Source organism: Lathyrus oleraceus, chromosome 1, assembly GCF_024323335.1.
Source record: "Lathyrus oleraceus cultivar Zhongwan6 chromosome 1, CAAS_Psat_ZW6_1.0, whole genome shotgun sequence".
NCBI classification, from domain to species: Eukaryota; Viridiplantae; Streptophyta; class Magnoliopsida; order Fabales; family Fabaceae; genus Lathyrus; species Lathyrus oleraceus.
In genome coordinates, this window is record NC_066579.1 from 421372468 (window position 1) to 421394676 (window position 22209).

Sequence of the window (22209 nt, forward strand, 5' to 3'; positions counted from 1 at the left end):
TGTTGAGAAAATTGACTAAAATTGTATGTTTCTTTATTCATTTTGGAGAAATAAACTCATGACCATTTAATTCATTATCATAATGTTTATTTCACATTTCATTAATTATTTATATGCATCATATATAAAAAGTAAAGAAAAAGTCAAGTTTTTAGCACTAAAAGACAAAAAAAGACCACACTTGTTTGGTTAAACCATTCATGCATCTAATACATCTTCAAATTTACACTAAATTCACAACGTAGCGGCAATTTGGAGTGCATTATACTACATATTTTGCATCAAATCCAAGACAAATTTAAATTTCTCATAAATTCCATTAAATTCAAGTGAAATCACTCACACTTTTCTCATTTTTGCATAATCTCAAGTTTAACCTATAACTTATTTCTAACTCTATATAACAGTGCACTTTCACATTAGAAAATCATCAACAACCCACCTTTACAATTGCCAAAACTCTACCAAATTGAATTCTTAAAATTCAAGTTTCTTCACTTATATTTTTTTTTTTAATTTTCACTAATTCTTTTGAGTTCTTTAGTAATTGTGTTTCCACTTTCATTGCATTGAATTTACAAAACCATTAACTACACAAATGACCAACCAAAATAGTTTAAATTAATATCAAAGATCTAGTTTGATTTTAAACTCAATTTTTGAAGCTTCTCGGATCTTGAATTTGTGCTTGGATTTGGGTATAGGAGGTTGAGAGGATTCCAAATCTAAAAAAATTATGAATTGAAAGTTTGTTCGGACCTTCGTAAGAGCTTGATCGGAGAGCTATCATGTTCACCATTTTTGTCGACAAGTTCTTGAGGTTTTCGTCAAAGTAAGCATAATCCTCGTTTTTTCTTGTGTTTTTTGTGTGTTATGATGTTTATACATGATTAAGAAACTTATTTCAATCATTGGTTGCATGAAAACACATTTAATTTAAATTTCCAGAAAATTGCTAAAGAACACTCATAAATTCAAGAACACACAAATGGTGAAATTTTGAATCTCAACCGTAAATTATTAACTCATATACCATTTGAATCGATTTTTCTCGCTGATGACGAATATCTAATTAGTTTTACGCGTGAATGTGTATTTTTGCCCAATCAAACGATTTTTCATCATGGATTTTGTCCACTTTATGCCTTGATTCTCATGAACCATAACTCATTTCCTAATTTTGATTGCATATTTGTATTCAGGGTGAAAACCCAAGTCCAACAGTATATAATTTGTAATTTAATTCTTAGAATTGGTGATTTTCAAATTTTTGCTCATGAATGTTGATTAAAAATGATGAACTTTGTTGCTAAAGTGATGAACATTGCTTAACAAAATCAAAATTAATCCTAGACACTTGTTACATCTATTTTTTATTCCCCTTTAAAATTGGCGCGCCACATGGCGGTTGCTGGTTGACTTGAGTGGAAAAGAGATCATGTACAAGATCCCTCAGTGAGCTTATCACGTTTCATGCAATCCCACTTGTCGCACACATCCAAAGATGGAGGTACGTAATCAACATCCTGATGGTTGACCGGTGCCCTTGGGCTCTTAATGGGCCTAGTTTCGCTTTTTCCACCCCCCATTTTGCTTTATTCCACTTTTTTTTTACTATTTTGTTGTTCATATAAAGTGGCCCTTCACCCACTATTCTTGTTTATTATATTTTCTCCAATCTCTCCCTTATTTCTACTCTATCCCTATTTATTTTTCTGTTATTTTTCTTTTTTCTTTTGTTAATTATTTTTAATTAATATAATAATTAAATAATAAATAATAATTGAATAAATATTTTCAAACACAATAAAACTCTTAATCCAACGTCAAACGGTCATTTTTCAAAGCTCGTTTGTCTCAATTTATTCGAATCAATGCGAATCAAACCTCTTTCTGAATTAAACGTAATATTAAAAAAAATTATAGAAAAATCGAAATAAGATGAACATTGGAGTCTGCATTCTATGAAAACCTCGAATAATCAGCCCCGAGGCACACGTCTTGGATTTAACAATTATTCTTTCTTTCGTTCTAAAATACCTAATCCAAACTTGGTAAACAAAGGAGCATTGGAATCTCACACTCCATGAAAACCTTGAATAATTGGGCCCGAGGCACATGTCTTGGTCTTTGCGAACATTCGTTTTCTACAATCATTTTCATAAACACTTTGAATAAAAAAGGGATATTGGAGTTTAGCATTCCATGAAAACCTCAAATAATCGGTCCTGAGACACACGTCTTGGTCCTACCGAGCATTTGTCATTCTCCTAAAAAACTCTCAACACATCTAACTATTTTCCCACCCTCGCGAGATCAAAAGCCTTTTCAAAAGAATATTTGTTAGTCTGTTCTACTGCGATGCAAACAAACGCCATAAGTCTCTAATTGAGAGCAACATTTTACCGCTAGAACGTGATCTAAACATTCATTTAGTAAAATCAAACAACCCACAAACATTTTCTACGAAGAACTACGTGGCTTTGAATTCCTCATTTTACCTTAGGATACGTAGGAGCGAGACTCACAATTTCGTCAAGCACCCTAATAATAACCTTTTTATGACCTCTTTTATTTCCCTTTTTAATCTTTTAACACTCAAAGAAAACAAATGGCATACACTAACATTCAATCATAAACTTAACTAACAGGTTCCCGTTAAGTACAAAGGATGTGAGGGGTGCTAATACTTTCCCCTTGTGTAATTGGCTCCCGAATTGGAATTTGGATGTGACGGTCATTTTCTTTTTCTTTTTAGGGTTATATATATATATATATATATATATATATATATATATATATATATATATATATATATATATATATATATATATATATATATATATATATATATATATATATATATATATATATATATATATATATATATATATATATATATATTCCTTTTCTTCTAGAATAAATAAAGTTCCATGACGACTCTGTTATTTCGAGCGTACAGACGCTCGTTGGTCATTTTTTACGTCGTGACGCAACCATCTACATGTTTACCAGACACTCTCGTTTTTCATCAAGAGGTACCACTATCTTCTCACCTACACATAACAAACCGTTAGAATATTCCCATATAAAGGATACCCACCCAGAAAAGTCACCTTTGCTCTTAACTAGGTACTTCTCTATTCCATTATCATCGTCACGATCCCGGACAATGTGAATGTTGCATTCTAGAAGGTGGAAACACTCCATAGCCTCGATCACCTCACGATAAGGGAGGAAGGACACATGAGTACCCCCTCACTATAGCCTTAGGGTCGGAGGTCAAGGAAAAAGGAAACAAAGGCTCGCCTCCCGCTCCCACTATGACAGGAGACGCATGATCAACCCCCTTAGTCGAGTAAAATTGTCTTTCTAATCCTCATAAGGACTGGCAAAGGCTTCAACAAATGCATCCTGAGAAAAAGGTTATAGAGTTATCCATCCGCTGCTGGAGAGAGGCTCCATCCGGAAGAAATACAAGAGCACACTAGCAGAGGGAGACTCTCCTAGACGACGACACATTATCTGAAAATCCTTAAGTATTCCCCAAATATTTAGAGTAATCTATGAGGGGTCACATTAACAGCAATTAGAAACTCTATCTCTAAGGAAGTGAAAAGAACCATAACTCCCAAATCATAAACAATGTGGAGATGTAAGTAGTAATAAATAGCGGAAAGATCTTCAGAGGTACCCATATTCGTTATTTCCTCATGCGAACAATGCTCTATGAGTACATCCCTCTTAAGACATGTACTAGAAAAACTAATACCATTGTAGAATTTGTTTATCATATCCACAATAAAATGCAAGGAGATTGTATATCGCATATGGATGAAAGTCACTTTCCTTGCCATGATATATGAAAATAAAATCAGACGCAGAAGGTTGGAAAAGAGAAGCAAGAAAGTTTGAAACATTACTTCCAAAAATATATAGGAAGTCCAAAAGAAACGAACTCGCATGAACACCCAATAACTTAACTCTATAAGCGGAAAAATGCTCATGCCTAATATCCATGTGTAAATGTGACACACTGATTTATCCTATCAAGGAAAAGCCATCATGAGGTACATTTAATGATACTCATGCCTCTTCCCCTTTAACACTCAATCTGACCAAGTCGATTAATATCCCATTAATGCTGACTCATTTTCCCATACCTTTTAAATGCCTGAGCCACGTAGGCATATGCAATACCGAAACACTTTCAACTTAGGGACTCTCCTGCTATTTTCCTCGCCCTACGATGAAGGACTCACCATGAAGATGGTGTCGACCTTAGCCTAGAGAACCGCCAGTAGGACGATAGACTCCTTAAAGAAGATGGTTGGTTCCAAAACACTTTGTCCTTTAACGGATAAAAGCCTCATACTTGAGGGATTGTGTAGTGTCCTATTTGGAAAAGTCTCAAATCATGGCACCCATCACCTAATAAGTAATTGGTCCATATACAGTACAGTGGGACCATTCACACGACTCATTCAATGTAAGGTTGAGGAAGAAAAATCCCTTGTTGACTCTAGAGACATAGCCAATCAATGACCTCCCTAAAAATGGGGAAGCGAACGAAGCCACGTCTAGAGGGGTCCATAAACCATATCCCCGAGGAATCCTTATAAATACCTCATCCCTTAAAGGGGGAGAGATCAAATCATATTCATTCAATACCACAGAATACTGCTATGAGAGCACTTCACTCCCAATGTTCCTAACACCGATCATTTAATCGACCACCTAGAATCTTACACCACCGACTGCCAACATGGTCTCTCACCTCATGTGAGTTGGTCTCTTAAGCAGACTCAAAAACCACCTTATAGAACTACTCGCCATCGTAAATGATCCATCATCTCATTCATATAATATACCTACTAAGACCTCTAAGTTTTCCTACCCTTGCAGGGAGAACACAACATATACTTTTTTGACAGGACACCATTATTTTGTGCTACTTCTATATTAACCACTACTAAATCTACTTATTTCTTTCATATCTATTTATAAAAAGTTACAGTTATTCTACTTTCTAACACCATTAGTTTGTGCTACTTCTATACCCACCATTACTAAATCTACTTATTTCTTTCTATATATTTATAACAAATTAAAGTTATTCTACTTTCAAAAAATAACTATGTATGAAATTCCTTCAATTTTATTTTTTAAAAATATCTCTTTTATAATCAAATAAGAATACTTATTTATCTTAAACATCTTTCTTTTTTAAATTATTTTTGTTTTTTAATATTCGTTAACAATTACACGTACTATAGTATCTGTGTGTAACACAGATTTGTACTAGTTTCTCTAAGACAAATACTACCTCTAAATTCTTACCGATATGACATATTCATTAGCCTTAACTTTGTCATGTTATGTTAGCTTTAGGAAATACTCCCCAAATGTTTTTTTAATTTCCATTTCCATTGCATTAAGAAATGAGTATAGATTAGTGAAGTTTGTTGGAAAATTCACTTATTTTCTTTCAAGAAATTCACCAAAATCTATGGAGAATTTCGAATCAAATCTTGATGAACAAGATTCAATCACACCGATCGAATTCTTTCTTGTTCTTCACTATTCACTTGAGTGAATCAACCACACTAGATTGCAAGATTATATCACTGTACAATTGTTAATGGAAGAATAAGTAAAAGATGAAAATTGGGAAGAAAGGGAATTAATGTTTTATCAAAATAGGGGAAGAAAAAGAAGAGTTTTTGCAGAGTAATTCTTTGCTCTCAAACTGAGATTTATTCAATTATGCAACTGCACTTCTATTGTGTTATATTATAATCAATAAGAGTTACTCTCTATTTATAGATTCCGGGCTTGCTTGCTCCTCAAGCAAAGCGCAAATACCTAATTTTGCTAACACTGCAAAACTGGGCCTAAGTAAAAATCCATGTCGAGGCTAAGTCCTCGACACTTCGACAACTAGGTATTTCAACAACAACATGCTTTGACACCATGAATTACATTATCAACACATCACCTAATTCACTGTATCTAAGTTATCTACATTTATCGTAGACCTTGATTTCTTGAACAATTCGACCCACACTCCTTTCGTCATGATATCTACAATCTGATTCTCAGTTTTGCACTGTTCCAAGTTCAACTTTGATTCCTCTACTTGCTCTCAAAGATAGTGAAACCTTATTTCAATGTGCTTTCTTCTTCCATGCGCTATTGGGTTCTTCGCCAGATTGATAGCAGACATGTTGCCGATCTTCATGGTAATCGCTCCATGATTCTTCCCTGTAATCTCTTCGACCAAATTCACCATCCAAGTTTCTTGACATGCATAAAGAGAAGCAACTATGTATTCTATTTCACACGATGACAATGCTACTACTGGTTCCTTTCTCGAACTCCAAGTAACTAGTTCATCACCTAGCATAAGCACATAGCCAACTGTGGATTTTATATCCTCAACATCACTACACCATCTTGATTCGGTGTATCCCACTAACTTGTATTCTTTTCTTTCATCAACCATATGAAACAAAATGCCCTAGTCAAGAGTTACTTTCAGATACCTTATTATCCTCTTTGTCGCTGCTAGGTGTGATACCTTTGGCTTTTGCTTTAATCTGCTCACCATACCTACATTATATGCTAGATCATGCCTTGTGTGACAAAGGTATCAAAGTGACCGAATGAGTCTTTTATACTGCGTTGGATCAACATCATCTTCATCTGTGTCTTTCGATAATTGCAATCTAGGTTCAGCTAGAGTCGAAGTTGGGTTACAATCTTGCATTTTAAATCTCTTGAGTATTTTGCCCGCATATTTCCTTTGATGCACCATCAAGCCTATACTACTCTTATAGAATTCGATGTTGGGGAAGTATGAGAGATTTCCCAAGTATGACATTTCAAACTCCTCACTTAGGTCATGTTTGAAGTCTTCGATCTCCTTCTTGCAACTTCTTATTATCAAGAAGTCATCGACATAGAGACATAGTATAAACAACTCACTATTTCTTCTTTTTACATATACTACATGCTCAGTTTGCACTTCATAAATTCATTCTCCCTTGGGAAATTATTTATCTTCTTATTCCAAGCACTTAGAGCTTGCTTAAGTCCATACAGGGCTTTATGCAACCTGTATACCTTGCGTTTCTTCACCATGTTTCAAAACCCCAACTAGTTGTGCAACATACACTTCTTCATCTAAGGGACCATCAGGGAATTCATATTTCACATCCATCTGACATGTGTGCTAGTTGTTCATGTTTGCTAGACCAACAACCAACCTGATTGTTTTAATCATAGCAACAATTGCAAAAAATTCATCAAAATTGATTTCTTCTTTATGAAGAAATCCTTTCGCCACAAGTCTTGCCTTGTGTCGAGTTACCTCGCCTTTGGGATTCAACTTCACCTTGTATTCCCACTTTACATCGATTTCCTTCTTGTCTTGAGGCAATTCGACAAGTGACCAGGTGTTGTTGACTTCGATGGACTCTAGTTCCTCATTCATTGCTTTCACCCACTCCCTCTGATGGACGCCATAAAAAGTATAACGTGCCAACTCACTTTTGTCATCGACCATATCATCTAATGTAATCACACATTCTTGTAACCTTACAGGCATGTGTCTAGTCCTTTGAGGTCTGCTTGTGCTTGCTTGACCTCTGAATTCTTCTTGTCGAACTTCTCTTTTGACTTAATTTGATGGTTATTCACATATGATTCTCATTGAATCCTTCTTGATATTTTCAGTCCAATCTCATTCCTTAAGCTCATATATGATCGCGTCCCCGCTGATCATTACTTGCTTGTTCACTGGGTCAAACAATTTGTAACCTTCTGTCGAATGATATCCTATTAGGATCATTTGACTCGACTTGCCATCAAGTCTTCTTCTCAACTGATCTAGCACATGTATATGTGATATAGATCAAAATACTTTCAGATGAATCAAGCTAGGCTTGAAACCAAGCCAACATTCTTCTGGCGTAATTCCTTCTAGCTTCTTCGTGGGACATCTATTCAAAATATATGTTGCTGTCGACATAAATTCTCCCCATAATTTATTGGGTATATGCTTGCCTTTAAAAATACTTCTCACCATATTCGTGATGGTTCTATTCTTCCTTTATGCAGTTCCATTCTGCTGTGACGTGTAGGGTGACACCACTTCACGCATAATCCCTTCTTTATCAATAACATGTTGAAGTCTTTTGACACATATTCTCTACCACCACCAGTCCTCATAATCATGAGCTCTCGACCACTTTGTATCTGGACCATAGATTTAAACTTGAAAAATACCTTGATCACTTCACTTTTCTTCTTGATCAGGTAAGTCCATAATTTTCGAATGAAAATCATTTATGAATGTGATAAAGTATCTTTTACCTCCAATCAAATCCATCTGGATAGGACCACATTCATCAGAGTATATGATTTCGAGAATTACCTTTGACCTGCTTCCTGCATCCTTGCTGAAGTTGTTCTTGTGTTGTTTCACCTGCACACATTCTTCACATACTTCATTTGGAATGTCGATTTCTGGTAACCCTGAAACCATATTTCTTCTCTTCAGATCTCTGATGTCTTTGAAATTGAGGTTTCCAAGTCTATAATGCTACATCCATTCATCCCTGCTAGCTCCAGATGCAAGACACTTATGCTCCATCACATTTAGTTTAATCCTAAAGGTTTTATTCTAAGACATATGTGCCTTCAAGATTAACCTTCCTCCTGAGTCGAGAACTCTCATCATCTTGTCTTTGATTGGCACTCTATAGTTCTTTTCGACCAACTGCCCTATGCTGAGCAAATTGCTTTTCATGCCTGGTATGTACAACACATTGGAAATTATTGACCTGTTTCTATCTTTCCTCATAATCAGAACATCACCAATACCTTTAGCTGCTAGAGTATTGTCATTTAAATTTTTTACCATGTTTTTCATCTGGGGGTTCATGTTGACAAACCAATTGTTCCTACCAGTCATATGTGATAAGCATCTTGAGTGAAAGTATCATTGGTCCTGGAATCTTTATTCATCTCTTGCTGTGACCATCAACAACATATCTTCTTCTTCATGCTTTGCAAACTTTGCATCATTATCTTGATTCTTTTGTTTTTCAGGACAATCACTATAGTGTGACCATACTTATAACATCTAAGATAGTGAATGTGACTTTTGTCATGTTTTAGACCATCACCTCTTCCTCTACCTGCAACATCACCTCTTTTGTTGTCAAATCACTTTCTTTTACCTTTCTTTTTTCTTACTGATTGTGCCTGCAAAGCCATATCACTCTTCGACTTGCTTGTAGCTCTTTCATTCATTATTTGTTCATGAGATTCAAGCGTCAATTGAAGCTCTTCCTTTGTCATTGTTGACAAATATTTTGACTTTTCCAGGGCTACTACCACGTAGTCAAACTTTTGAGCCAATGACCTCAAGATCTTTGCAACAACTGATCATAATGTCAACACTTCTCTACATACCTTGATTTGATTCACTAGCTTTGTAACCCCAGTGAAAAAATCATTTATGCTTTTATTGTCTTCCATCTGAAGTAATTCATACGTTTTTTGTGAGTTTGTAACCTCACTTCTTTCACCTTTTCTGCGCCTCCAAATGATTTTTCAAGAATTTCCCATGCTTCTTTCGCTGATTCAACATTACTAACCTTTTCGAAATTGTCTGCATCAACGCTTTGGTGGATCATAAAGAGAGCTTTATAATCTTTCTTTTTCAATTCTTTATGTGCAACATTTTCTTCATTCGTCGCATTTGCTGCAAGCGACGTCACTTCCTCATTCACAAGATCCCAAAGATCTTGATAGCGAAAGACAACCTTTACCTTCTTGCAGTAATTCTCATAATTCAGATTCTTCAGAATTGGGAGACTCGTTGGAAAATGTCAGTTTGGATGATTCATCACCATCGTGTTTTGCTTCCCACAAATCGCTCAGCCAATGCTCTAGATATCAACAGTTAGAAATTCACCTATTTCCCTTCAAAAAATTCACCAAAACCTATAGAGAATTCTAAACCAAATCTCGATGAACAAGATTCAATCACACTGATCGAATTTCCTCTTGTTCTTCACTCTTCACTCGAGTGAATCAATCACACTAGGTTGCAAGATTATATTATTGCACAATTGTTAATGAAAGAAGAATTAAAAGATGAAAATTGGGAAGAAAGAGAATTAAGATTTTATCAAAATAAGGGAAGAAGAAGAATAATTTATGCAGAGTAACTCTCTGTTCTCAAACTGGGATTTATTCAATTGTGCAACTTAATTTCTATTGTGTTATGTTACAATCAATTATGATTACTTCATATTTATAGATTTTGGACTTGTTTCCTCCTCAAGCAAAGTCCAAATATCCAATTTTACTAACACTGCGAAATTGAGTATAAGTAAAAATCTATGTTAGGCTAACTTCTCGACACTTCGATAACCAGGTGTTTCAATGACAACATGAATTACATTCTCAACAAAATTAAGATATTATTACAATTTAAATTGAGAAGTCCCGGAAATTCAAATTTAATAAATGTCAATATTATTATTCTCCAACTTCAAATAAACAAATTGAAGCATTAAAATTTTCATACTTATAAAGATATACTTTATCTCTAAAAATCAATAATTTATTTCTTCCCTAAAATTAAAAATATTAATACACTCTTAAAAAACTCAAATATAAATTATTAAATGATATTATAATTTCATCTAGAAACTTTTTACCAACATAAATGTTAATTATAAAATATGATTTAATATATATAAATCATATTATTTAAAAATAAAATAAAAAATAAACAAGATTAGTCAACTATTTTATTTAACATAAGCAACTAGAATGGAAGTAACTTTCATAAAAATTTCCGTGTATACTTCTTTTGCCGGCAATATCATTACATACTAAAACACTATTAATTCAATTGATAAATAATAAAATTAACTATTTAATATTATTTTAAATCAATTTTAAATTTTATTTTAATTTTTTAAATTAAAAAAATTTATAGTAATTTTTTAACTCTTCAAATTGTATTATATTAGTTTTTTAGTCTAATTAAAGATGAAAAAAACTTACTAATTATTACTTAAATTTGTGATTAAATAGACAAAAAAGTAATATCGTATATGTTTAAGACAAATATAATTTTTTTTTAAAACTAAGAAACTAAAATGAACTTTAAAATAAAAATACAACAAAAAAATAATAATCTAAATTAATTGTAAATTTTAAATCAAAATCAATTACATTTTTATATTTGATTATTCTAAATACATCATACTCTTAAATATTACATTATACTCTTAAATATTTCGAAATCCGTGTAAGATAATAAGAGTTAAAAATAATAAAATAATTAAAGATTTTATTTAACAAAAGATTAAAGGTAATGGATTATGAATGTAAATTAGTTTTAATCCAATAGAATTATAAGATTCTCTCATGTCATAACATTATTTTAAAATCAAACGTGTAATTTGGTGGAGTGAGGAATTGATTGACGATGTAAATATATTTTATAGAATGATACGCGTGAGTAATTGGTGGAATACACCTGTAATTTGGGGATACACTCGAGTAATTGATTGATCAAATCAATTACATTTTTATATTTGATTATTCTGAATACATCATAATCTTAAATATTAGATTATACTCCTAAATATTTCAAAATCCGTGTAAGATAATAAGAGTTAAAAATAATAAAATAATTAAAGATACAAGAGATTAAAGTTAGAATATTGATGTAAATTAGTTTTACATAATTATCTAATAGAATTATAAGATTTTTTAATTTCATATTATTATTTTAAAATTAAATTTATAATTTGGTGGGATACACGTGAGTAATTGATTGACGATGTGAAAATATAAGTTTCTTATCGAATATTTTCAAGCCATTGTTCTCTGGCATAATTTTGAGTATTTGATATTTTCTTTTAAGAAAATTTTAAGTATTTGATATTTTCTTTTAAGAAAATGGATGATAGACCGATGCCTAAATCATTTTTATATTCTCAACCATTAATATTTATGTATTTTATTAAGTCATTTTATAAATTTTAAATTATTTATATAATTTAATATTTTAAAATATTTTAATTGAATGGATATATTATATTTTTTACATTGTCATTAAATTTGTTTTTTATAATTGGATTAAAATTAAACAATTAAAATTTCAGATTAAACATATTTTTATATTAGAAATATATATAAATTATAATACTGGGATATTAATCAAACAATCGAAAAAATGCCGATTATATGTGGATGAGACAAAAATTAAGTGCATGGAGATTCCATTTCATGTTTGTCCAGTTTCGTGGTGATTATTAGTATAATTTTATTTTATTTTCAAAAAAATGTATCCTAATTTTTTATTTTTTACATTCAACTAGAAGGTTAAAAAGAAAAAATGAATAATACTATAAACACATAGTAATTCATAAACCCACTTTCTCTTTCTCCTAAACCCCCTTTTCCACTCTCCATTTCACTCCTCCGCTATCTCCGCCGTCTCCGCCACCCAAATCCAACAATGCAGTCAACTCTCTTCTCCCCAACCTACTCCCCCATCTTCCCTACTCATGCTTCTCCCCGGCGCGTGGTAAAAGCTTCCGTCTCAATTGACTCCCCCTCTCCCCAATCCACCCAGGTCAAGCTCAACAAATACAGTTCCCGCATCACCGAACCAAAATCCCAAGGCGCATCGCAAGCCATTCTCTACGGCGTTGGTCTTTCCGAAGATGACATGAAGAAACCTCAAGTCGGAGTTTCCTCCGTTTGGTACGAAGGAAACACCTGTAACATGCATCTTCTTCGTCTCTCTGAGGTTGTTAAAGAAGGTGTGGCGGAAGCTGGTATGATTCCGTTTAGGTTTAATACAATTGGTGTTAGTGATGCTATTTCCATGGGGACTAGAGGGATGTGTTATAGTTTGCAGTCTAGGGACCTTATTGCTGATAGTATTGAGACTGTTATGGCTGCTCAATGGTATGATGGGAATATCTCCATCCCTGGTTGTGACAAAAATGTAAGATCTTTGTTTTTGATTTGATCTTTTTTTGTTGCAATTTTGTTATGTATCTAATATCCAATCATGATTCTATAGATGCCAGGTACAATCATTGCAATGGGAAGGCTTAATAGACCGAGTATTATGGTTTATGGTGGGACTATAAAGGTATGATGGTTCAATTGTTTGCTGAAATGACTGAACTAAAAGGGTGAATCTTGTTGCATTTTTCTTTGATAGGGGGAAAAACTCTTCAAGACAAGTATTAATTTGAATATCTTGGTTTGTTAGTATTGTTACTGTTATTTGGTAAATATGTAGGCAGGGTGGATTGTGAGTTTTTATTATGAAGAGTATTGGTTTTGTTTATGGTTTCTTTGAAGTAAGGGTTGTAGGGTTAGACTTAATGTTGGGAATTAAGGCAATGAATATGGTTTTGTTTGAAGTTGTTCATAGTATTCATGCCACTGTGCAGATGGTATGCATTTGTTAAAACTTTCTGGGAATTTTAATGCAATTTAATTTAGATCTGAATCCCTGGATTAAAATTGACGTGCTTCAGGGGATATTTGGTTATTAGAGAACTGGAGTTAAAGGCATTGCCTTATATTTTGCATTGTATCTTTTATTTATTCATGCTGTCTGCTCCTTTCACATGGCCTTTTGGAGGTTACTATCAACTACTGATTGCTTACTTCTTTATTGAAAATTATGGAAGTTGTTGTTATTGTTGAAATTTGGTTCTGACTTCCAATCTTGGTATATTTATTAATCTACATTTTTTTTTTCCAGCCTGGTCACTTTAAGGGTGATACATTCGACATAGTGTCTGCCTTTCAGGTACGAAAAATCATTGTCCCATCTGTTACTGTGGTTGAACATTTTTTATTTTATTGTATACTCTTCAAATGTAGACTCTACGAACAATTTTAAACTGGAGAGGAATAGATAGAGAGAATGTAGACTTAAAAGGAGTTCTCAAAGCTCTTTACAATTAATGGAACATTTCTCTTTTATTATTATTTTTAGAGATATTATAAGAGAGATTTTAGGGCTTGAGTTCTCAAAGCTCTTTACAACTTTTTATAGCTTTCATTTGTCTTTCTTACAAACTATGAAAATTGCTCATAAAGTGAAAAAAGTTGTTTTTTTGTTTGTTTTGTGATTAAAAGTGAAAATTGGAAGTATAAACCAAACATGCATATTTATTGTCAAGGATTATGGTCTATCCTTTTGTTCTTGCACCATCTTCTTCGAGATTAAAGTTTTTTTCCTTCTAAACTGAAAGATGAAATGCTTATAGTTCATGTGTGGAATGCTAGTCCATAATAAAAATTTGTTTTCCCTGTGTATCAATAACTGAATTCGTACTATCAGGGTTATGCTACTCATATTATTAATTTTTCATTGTTTTCATGCAGATCTATGGAGAATATGTGAGTGGATCCATTAGTGATGAACACAGACAAGATGTTATCCGCAACTCTTGCCCTGGTGCTGGGGCCTGTGGTGGAATGTATACAGCCAATACCATGGCTTCTGCAATAGAAGCTATGGGCATGTCTCTTCCATATAGGTAAGTACATAGGTAGATTTTTGGCGCTGTCTATTTTTAGTGTGCTTATCCTTATTTGTTCTTTCCATAGTTCATCTACCCCTGCCGAGGATCCACTGAAGTTGGACGAGTGTCGGTTAGCTGGAAAATATCTTCTTGAGTTATTGAGGATGGACTTGAAGCCCCGAGATATCATCACCCGCAAATCATTACGTAATGCAATGGTTATAGTTATGGCCCTTGGTGGATCTACAAATGCTGTGTTGCATTTAATTGCTATTGCCAAGTGAGTAGAATATTAGTTACGGTGAGCCTCTTGTTATACGTAATCCTTAGAGAAACCTCATGTAATGAATTTTGCAGGTCTGTTGGCGTTGATTTGACTCTTGATGATTTTCAGAAGGTTAGTGATGAAGTTCCTTTCATTGCTGATCTTAAGCCTAGTGGGAAATATGTTATGGAAGACGTTCATAAGGTATGTACTGATTTATTTGATATATTCTCTCTATTAATAGTATTATTATTTTTGTTGATATTGTTTATATATGAAATTTACTTTATTATTGTCAAGATTTTTTCCTGGTCATGCTATTGGTATTTATGCTATTTTAATTATCATTGTTAACTGAGCTTGAAATCCCCTATTCTTTTCATTTTTTTGAAAGATTGGAGGGACCCCAGCAGTTATCCGCTACCTTCTTGAGCAAGGCCTTTTAGATGGTGACTGTTTGACTGGTATTGTACTTGCCTTTGTGTCTTAATTACTGAGTAATTTTTCCATAAAATAAAAAATGTACACATCGCTAACACGCATATACCTCCTGTATAGTCACTGGAAAGACCCTAGCTGAAAACGCAGAACTTTTCCCTCCTTTGTCCAAAGGGCAGGTATGAGCTTGTTCTGTCTGTGACATGTGTATCATATTGCTATGTAGTGCTCCACAATTGCAACGGCTGGATTGTTAATAAAATGATCACATGATAACCTACAAGTTTTCTATGATGTGATTCAGGAAATAATAAGGCCAATTGAAAATCCCATCAAGAAGACAGCTCATATTCAAATATTATATGGAAACGTTGCACCACAGGGTTCTGTTGCTAAAATTACTGGAAAAGAGGGCTTGTACTTCTCTGGTGAACCTTCTCGTGCTGTTCTCTTGGAGTTATTTTTTGTTTTGTTTTGTTTATTTTACCCAATTTTCCATACCACGACTTATTCTTGACATGGATTATTATATAGGTCCCGCACTTATTTTTGAAGGAGAGGAGGCAATGATTGCTGCCATTTCAGAGGATCCTTCGAGGTTTAAGGTATTTCCTTATTTCATAGTGTTGTCAAGAGACTCAAGATGATGTGTGAATGAAGTGTCAGGAATTGATATTTTTGACAGGTTTACTAGTTAATATGTGGTAGAAAAGTAATCAACCTATGTTAATTCAAGTTGATTGGTGTAAGTTAACCAGAGTCTTAACAAGTACTGTATGGAAGTATGATGGATAATGGATTAAGAAAGTGAGTTGGGTATTGTTGCAGGAAAATGGTGGTCTAGAGACCATTTAGTATAGCGGATGCTTCGCAAGTTAGCTAAGTAGAACAGACCTGCAAAGACTATCGGAGATATTGTGGTAGTAAAGAATATTTACATTTTTTTGTTGATTTGGAAAAGTTGTATCATAGGATCCCTAGAGATATTTTGTGGAAGACTGTAGATAGAAGAGTTTGTGAGAGAACATAATGTGAGCCACATAATATTTTATTAAATAGTTTTACACCAATGGTAGCCTGTATATTTTCATTTTGTTTCTTCATGTGCTTACTGAGCATCTTCAAGAAATGGTGCTGCTACTGAGCATTATTTTGCAAATTATATATTTTTGGATGGTCAAGAGAAGAAATAAATGTTGTGTTAGATATTTGGAGGCAAGGCTTTGAAATTCATGGCTTTCATTCTAGTAAAAAAATCAACTGAGTATATAGATTGTATGCTTATTGCTTAGCGGGAGGCATAAATGATAGCTTAGAGGTAAAATTGAAGAATATCCATATACCATATTACTAGTCTCACATTTAGATTTTATTGGTCTATAGCGCAAAACAAATGGGAGATAAGGGGATGTCAACCATCGGATCCAAGTAGGGTGGATGAAATGGGGGAATGATTTGGCTATAAATTATGCTCAAAAGGTATCACTCAAGCCTAAAGGAAAGTTGTATTGCACAACTATAAGACTTGCAATGTTATATAGGTTTAAATTCCAAGTGGTAACAAATCAACAAGGCTTAGCATTGCAAAGATGAGAATGTTGTGATGGCCGAGAAGGCACGCAGAAGTGGATAGGATTGGGGATGAAATCATTGGAGAAAATTTAGAGTAGTTTAAATTGTAAAAAAAGATAGTAGTGTCTCGTCTTAAGCAAACTGGACATGTATGAAGAAATAACCATGTATGAAAAATAAGGAGGGTAGACAAGATGAAAGATAATCCAATACTAGAAGTAATGGGAGACTAAGGAAAAGGTAAATCAAATCATTACAAGAGAATTAGAGCATGGTTATTAGTATCCTATGATACACGTGAGTTGTATCTTGATCCAAAACGAAATTGAACTCAATTGATACAAATCATAGTGTGTATTTCTTTTTGACATAAATCACAGCCGGAATCTTGATTCATTTTAATGTATCACAACTTTCCCCTGAATCACTCGACTCACATTCTGCTGGGGGTGTTGTCTTGAAACGGGCATGCCTACACAATGTCATGCTTAACAAAACTCATACTTACCCTGTTCATCTCATGGATTTAGACATACCTTAAGCGTAAGAAAACTTAGACGTTAATGTTTCCTTATCAAACTGCATAGTTTCTCGTTTGAACTATGCTAATTATGAATTTTGTTCAAATTGCTTCCATTTCACAGCCTTTTCAGTTGTCACTATTGATTTCTTTTACATAGATATAACCACAGTCAAAGGCAACTAAATGAAGCTCTTATTGATTTCCTCTGTATGAAATTCATCATTTCAGGGAAAAGTTGTTGTAATCAGGGGAGAGGGGCCTAAAGGTGGCCCGGGAATGCCAGAGATGTTAACACCAACAAGTGCAATAATGGGAGCAGGGCTTGGGAAGGTCTGTCTTAGCTTTGTATAATTATATCTTCATTTTTATCTATTTACCTGGTTTGTAAAATGGTTGTCCATTTTTACTCTGAATTGACCTAAACAAGCACTTTTACAATTTTCATACATTTATTTTCCATATGTTAAAATCTTAGTAAGAATGAAAGTTTCTTTCTATATTTTTTTTTATCCATGTGTGTTCAAAGGTGTTCGCCAGTCATTAGGTTTTTCAATAGAAACAGGACTACCTTTTTTCAAGCTTTGAGAACCATGATGAAGTGAAGCTTCTTAAGGATATTTTCTTTCGATACTGCAGGATGTTGCTTTATTGACTGACGGAAGATTTTCAGGAGGTTCACATGGGTTTGTGGTCGGTCATATTTGCCCCGAAGCACAGGTGAATTGACCATGCTTTTCAATCATTTTTGTACTGCTATAGTATGCTAAATATATTCAGATGCATCATGTGTGAACTGCAATCTTTAAATTAGGTTAAATGGAATTGGGGTATGCATATAATTATCTTATATAAGGAACATTTTCTTCTGCTCTTGGAGTACCATCAATTTCAAATTTCACAGAACCAGCTGGTTTGGTTCTTTTAAAGGGTATGAAGTGAACAATGAGTTGTGCATGTTTTACTTTTTATCCGCTTGAAGTTCATTCCGAAAAGTAACTGAGTTTGTGACCATATTGTCTATTTAGAAAAATGCATTCTACCGCAGCCAAGTGCAACTTGAATGCATTTTCAACGTTGCCATCCTATTCTATAGGATTTGAGTGTGTAACCGTGAGTTTATTATACAATACTTGTTTGTGACTGTTGAAGATAGTGGTTCTTTACTGGAATTATGAACAAGTTCACTCCTTTTAATGCTCTCAATTAGAGGTTAAGACTGTCTGTGTTTTTACTTTCTCTATGGAGATTAGGAAAATCTAAACTGTAGTTTCATGTAGCTAACCAATAATATTTTTATGGGCATCTTTAATTGTATAGGAAGGTGGTCCAATTGGTTTGATTCAAAATGGAGACGTTATCAACATTGATGTTCAGAACAAGAGAATTGATGTATTAGTTACAGACGAGGAGTTGCAGGCACGCAGGGAGAAATGGGTTGCTCCACCATACAAAGCTAACCAAGGTGTTCTTTACAAGGTATGAGACCAAAAACTCCTAAAAAAGATTATGTTTAAATATTTCCTGACATTTTGTTACATTTTTGTTTCTTATGCTATAATGAAATACCACTGGTATTGGGAAAAATTTAGTTCTCCCAAGTTATTTGATAATTGAGAATGGATCATTCGCACTGGCTGTATGGTTGAATTAAATGAGAAAATTATATTTTTTCTTTCTCTTAGTCCAATTGCTCTGCAATAGACTGTACCATGTGACAGTTGCAAGATCCACACAGAAAAATACATAGCACCTTGTGGATAATGAAATATGAACTAACTTTGTCTCTTGTTAATTCTTCCATTTTTCTAATCCAAGCAAATCCCTCGTCTTTGTTGATCCAGTATATTAAAAACGTGAAACCTGCTTCTAGCGGATGTGTAACAGACGAGTAGAGAGAACCACAATTTTGATGGGTTGTAGAGCGAAATCCAATAATGTCTTATAGTAGAATTTTGATGAGGTATTACTATTTTCGCTTAGATGGTGCATTTCTATGTATCTTGATGTAACTTTATTTTTAGTTTCATTAGTTTTTGGTACATTGTTAGACTTGAATCCCACCACCTCTCTTTGCTCTTGTTTCTTTCTATTGTATCAAATATAAATAATGTTGTACTATCAGTTAATTATGAAATGTTAAATTTATTTCTTGGCAAAAATTCAACAATCATTAAGAGGAATGCATGCCAACACATTTTATCTCAAATCAATCAAATTTACGTGATAGACATTTCAAGAAAATTGTCGAAGTAATTGAAATAAGTCAAAATTACAAATAAAAAAAGGGAATGCAGACAAAAGCATAGCTTACATATAGATTTCATTATTTATAGGCACAATAATAATTTTTCATAAATAGGATTACATGTTATGTGCTGTCAAACAAGTTGCAGAACAACACAACAATTTTATTTTGCATTATTCAAAGCAAGCAAATGCTTAGAAAAATAAGAAATAGAAGCTGCAACATATCTAATTTCTTAATAAAACTATATCATTAATTATTTCAAGAGTAGGATTTAGGAACAAGTTGCATTATGAACCAAAAGCGAGGAAGTAAAGCTCAACTTTGAGGAAGATAGATCAAACACCAAAAGATTGTCCTCCAATTGATGTCCACCAATAACAATTGAAGCTTTTGTAAAAGACATCCTTGGCTCTGTTCCTCCATCCACAATTCCAAGACATGCTACATTTTTCTTTACATTTACCATCAAATTGGTTTCATGAATTGTCCACTGCACTCCCTTTTCAAGCACAAGATCAATTCTTGGTACAGAATTTCCAATGCTAGTTGAGTCAAAACAAGCCTCAAATGGTGCCACTGATTCCACTTTCTTTAGTTTCCTGTCTGAAGCCTTCTTAAGGAAATCACGAATGAATGGCTTGTAAACAGAAGTTTGCAATTCAGTGAAAGGAGTTATAGTACTAATTTTGGTGCCACCATTTCCCTTTTTGTCAATGGACAACAAAGAAGGCTTTAAGTTCAAAACATGTCCATCAATCTTAATAGCTTTCACATTAATAAAATATTCATTAGAAGGAACACCTTCAACAGAAACAGCACCTGTTGAAACAGGGTTGACAATGAGTGGTGTGGTTTGAACAAATTTAGGCAATTTATCTGATCCAACAAGCAAGTTAGTGAATCCTTGTTTGTTTGAAGAAGGCAAACAAAGAGAGAATTTGTGCGGAAGGTTGTTTTTCAAAGCAAGCTGTTTGGGTAATGAAAGGTTTGATCTTGAAAGACCAATGATTCCTTTGGTGTTTTTTGGTAAGCCATTAAGTGCCGATTCATTGCCAGTGAATGATGGAAATGAATCAGTATCAATGCAACTTGAAAGCAAACCAGAAACCTTGTATTGAGAAATGAAAATGAAATCTTGACCAAGGCCACCACCAAATATGAATTTGGCTAATGAGTTGGTTGCAGAAGCAGGACATGTGTTGTTAGTGCAACCTGGTTTGAAGGGGCCATTGCAACCAATACATCCAATTTCTGGACATTGTTTAGAGCCACATTGAATAGGAGTATAGGATGATGAATTGTAGTGAGTATCACAGTCATACCAGAGATTTTCTCCTGCAAGATCAATGACTAGATTGAAATTTGTTCTAGGAGTTCCTATGCCAAGTGATGTATAGAAAAGATTGGTTGATGGATCTTTTCTGATGGGAAGATTGAAGGAGTTTGGTTGAGAGGATGCTGATAAAGAAGAAAGTGAGAAAAAGGATAGTGATATGAGGAAGAAATGGATGCTGAGAGAAGAAGAAGACATTGTGAATGATGAAGATATTGTTGTTGTGTGATTAGTTTATGGAGTTGTGCTTTGCTTTTATACAAGATGGTGGAGCATATGGTTTATGACTATAATTTGACTATCGTACATTTTGAGTATTGTCAAAAAGAGTGGCTATTTAATTTGTAGTTGAGTTTGAAAATTAGAATATTGAAAAATCTTTCATTAAGGTCGTTTTTGTTGTGTGTACTTATAATCTTATAAGTTAATTTAAAGTTTCATAAATATAATACTCTCAAAATAACGGCCACGTTTGCAAAAATTGATTCCAAAATAAGGGTTGTTTTTAATTTTCAATACAATTTTAGTTTTTATATTCTTAATTAATATTTTTAATTCAATATTTCTCTCATTTTGAATTAGTAATAGTTAATATATAAATATAAATTGTTATCCTTTCTCTTTTATTTATTATATTTTTTACAATTCGTGTGAAAATGTCAACTATATAATTTGTTTTGGAGTTGAGGAAGTATTAAATAATTGAGTTGTGTGTATGTTTTTAACCGAAGGCTATTTATTTATAATGTGAAAGGTTCTTTACATTTGTAAGGAAAAAATATATAATTTTTTTATTAAATAAAATGTTAAATAAAATATATAATTTTTTTATTAAATATAATTCAAGTTGAGTTGTGCGATCCAAATCCAAAGTCAATTAGGGTTTAAGGTTTCTTACTTAATTTGTTATTTTACTTAGTATTCAAGTCACTTATGTCTATATAAATAGACACTTTGTAATTCAGTATTATCAATTCAATTCAATAATACAATCCTTATTTTCTTATTCTCTCTTTCTATTCTCACTAAAAGTGCCTCAAGCACTAACAAATTGATATCTAGAGCTCTAGTTAGATTCTTGATCATGTTTTCAAGAATCACACATCAGATATCGTATTTCCGGGATCGTAGATTGTTTTTGATCAATCGCTGAAAAGATGAATGGTAATCGAAATTTACCAAACTTCCTTCCAACTCTTGACGACAAGAATTTACTTCGATGGAAAAAACAGATGCAAA

The 22209-nt window shown here is 33.3% G+C and overlaps 2 protein-coding genes across 2 annotated transcripts; one reads left to right on the forward strand and one right to left on the reverse strand.

Annotated features, from left to right (window-relative positions):
* Window positions 1-12444: 12444 nt before the first annotated feature.
* LOC127078502 (dihydroxy-acid dehydratase, chloroplastic) lies at window positions 12445-19548 on the forward strand. The gene is made up of 14 exons (XM_051018951.1): window positions 12445-13048; window positions 13127-13198; window positions 13823-13870; window positions 14452-14606; window positions 14677-14871; window positions 14949-15060; window positions 15251-15320; window positions 15415-15473; window positions 15599-15722; window positions 15829-15899; window positions 17618-17719; window positions 18026-18106; window positions 18707-18865; window positions 19231-19548. The coding sequence occupies exons 1-14, from the start codon at window positions 12554-12556 to the stop codon at window positions 19279-19281; spliced, it is 1794 nt and encodes a 597-aa protein (XP_050874908.1). The 5' UTR covers window positions 12445-12553; the 3' UTR covers window positions 19282-19548.
* Window positions 19549-19678: 130 nt separating this feature from the next.
* On the reverse strand, window positions 19679-21224 carry LOC127078511 (probable aspartic proteinase GIP2). The gene has a single exon (XM_051018959.1). The coding sequence runs from the start codon at window positions 21166-21168 to the stop codon at window positions 19909-19911; it is 1260 nt and encodes a 419-aa protein (XP_050874916.1). The 5' UTR covers window positions 21169-21224; the 3' UTR covers window positions 19679-19908.
* Window positions 21225-22209: the final 985 nt, after the last annotated feature.

Bases quoted from the DNA above. Each gene is read 5' to 3' on its own strand.
- LOC127078502 (XM_051018951.1), top strand. From the start codon at position 12,554: ATGCAGTCAACTCTCTTCTCCCCAACCTACTCCCCCATCTTCCCTACT. The intron at 15,061-15,250 runs GTATGTACTGAT...TTTTTTTGAAAG, and splicing joins TTATGGAAGACGTTCATAAG to ATTGGAGGGACCCCAGCAGT. The intron at 18,866-19,230 runs GTATGAGACCAA...TTGTTGATCCAG, and splicing joins ACCAAGGTGTTCTTTACAAG to TATATTAAAAACGTGAAACC.
- LOC127078511 (XM_051018959.1), bottom strand. From the start codon at position 21,168: ATGTCTTCTTCTTCTCTCAGCATCCATTTCTTCCTCATATCACTATCC.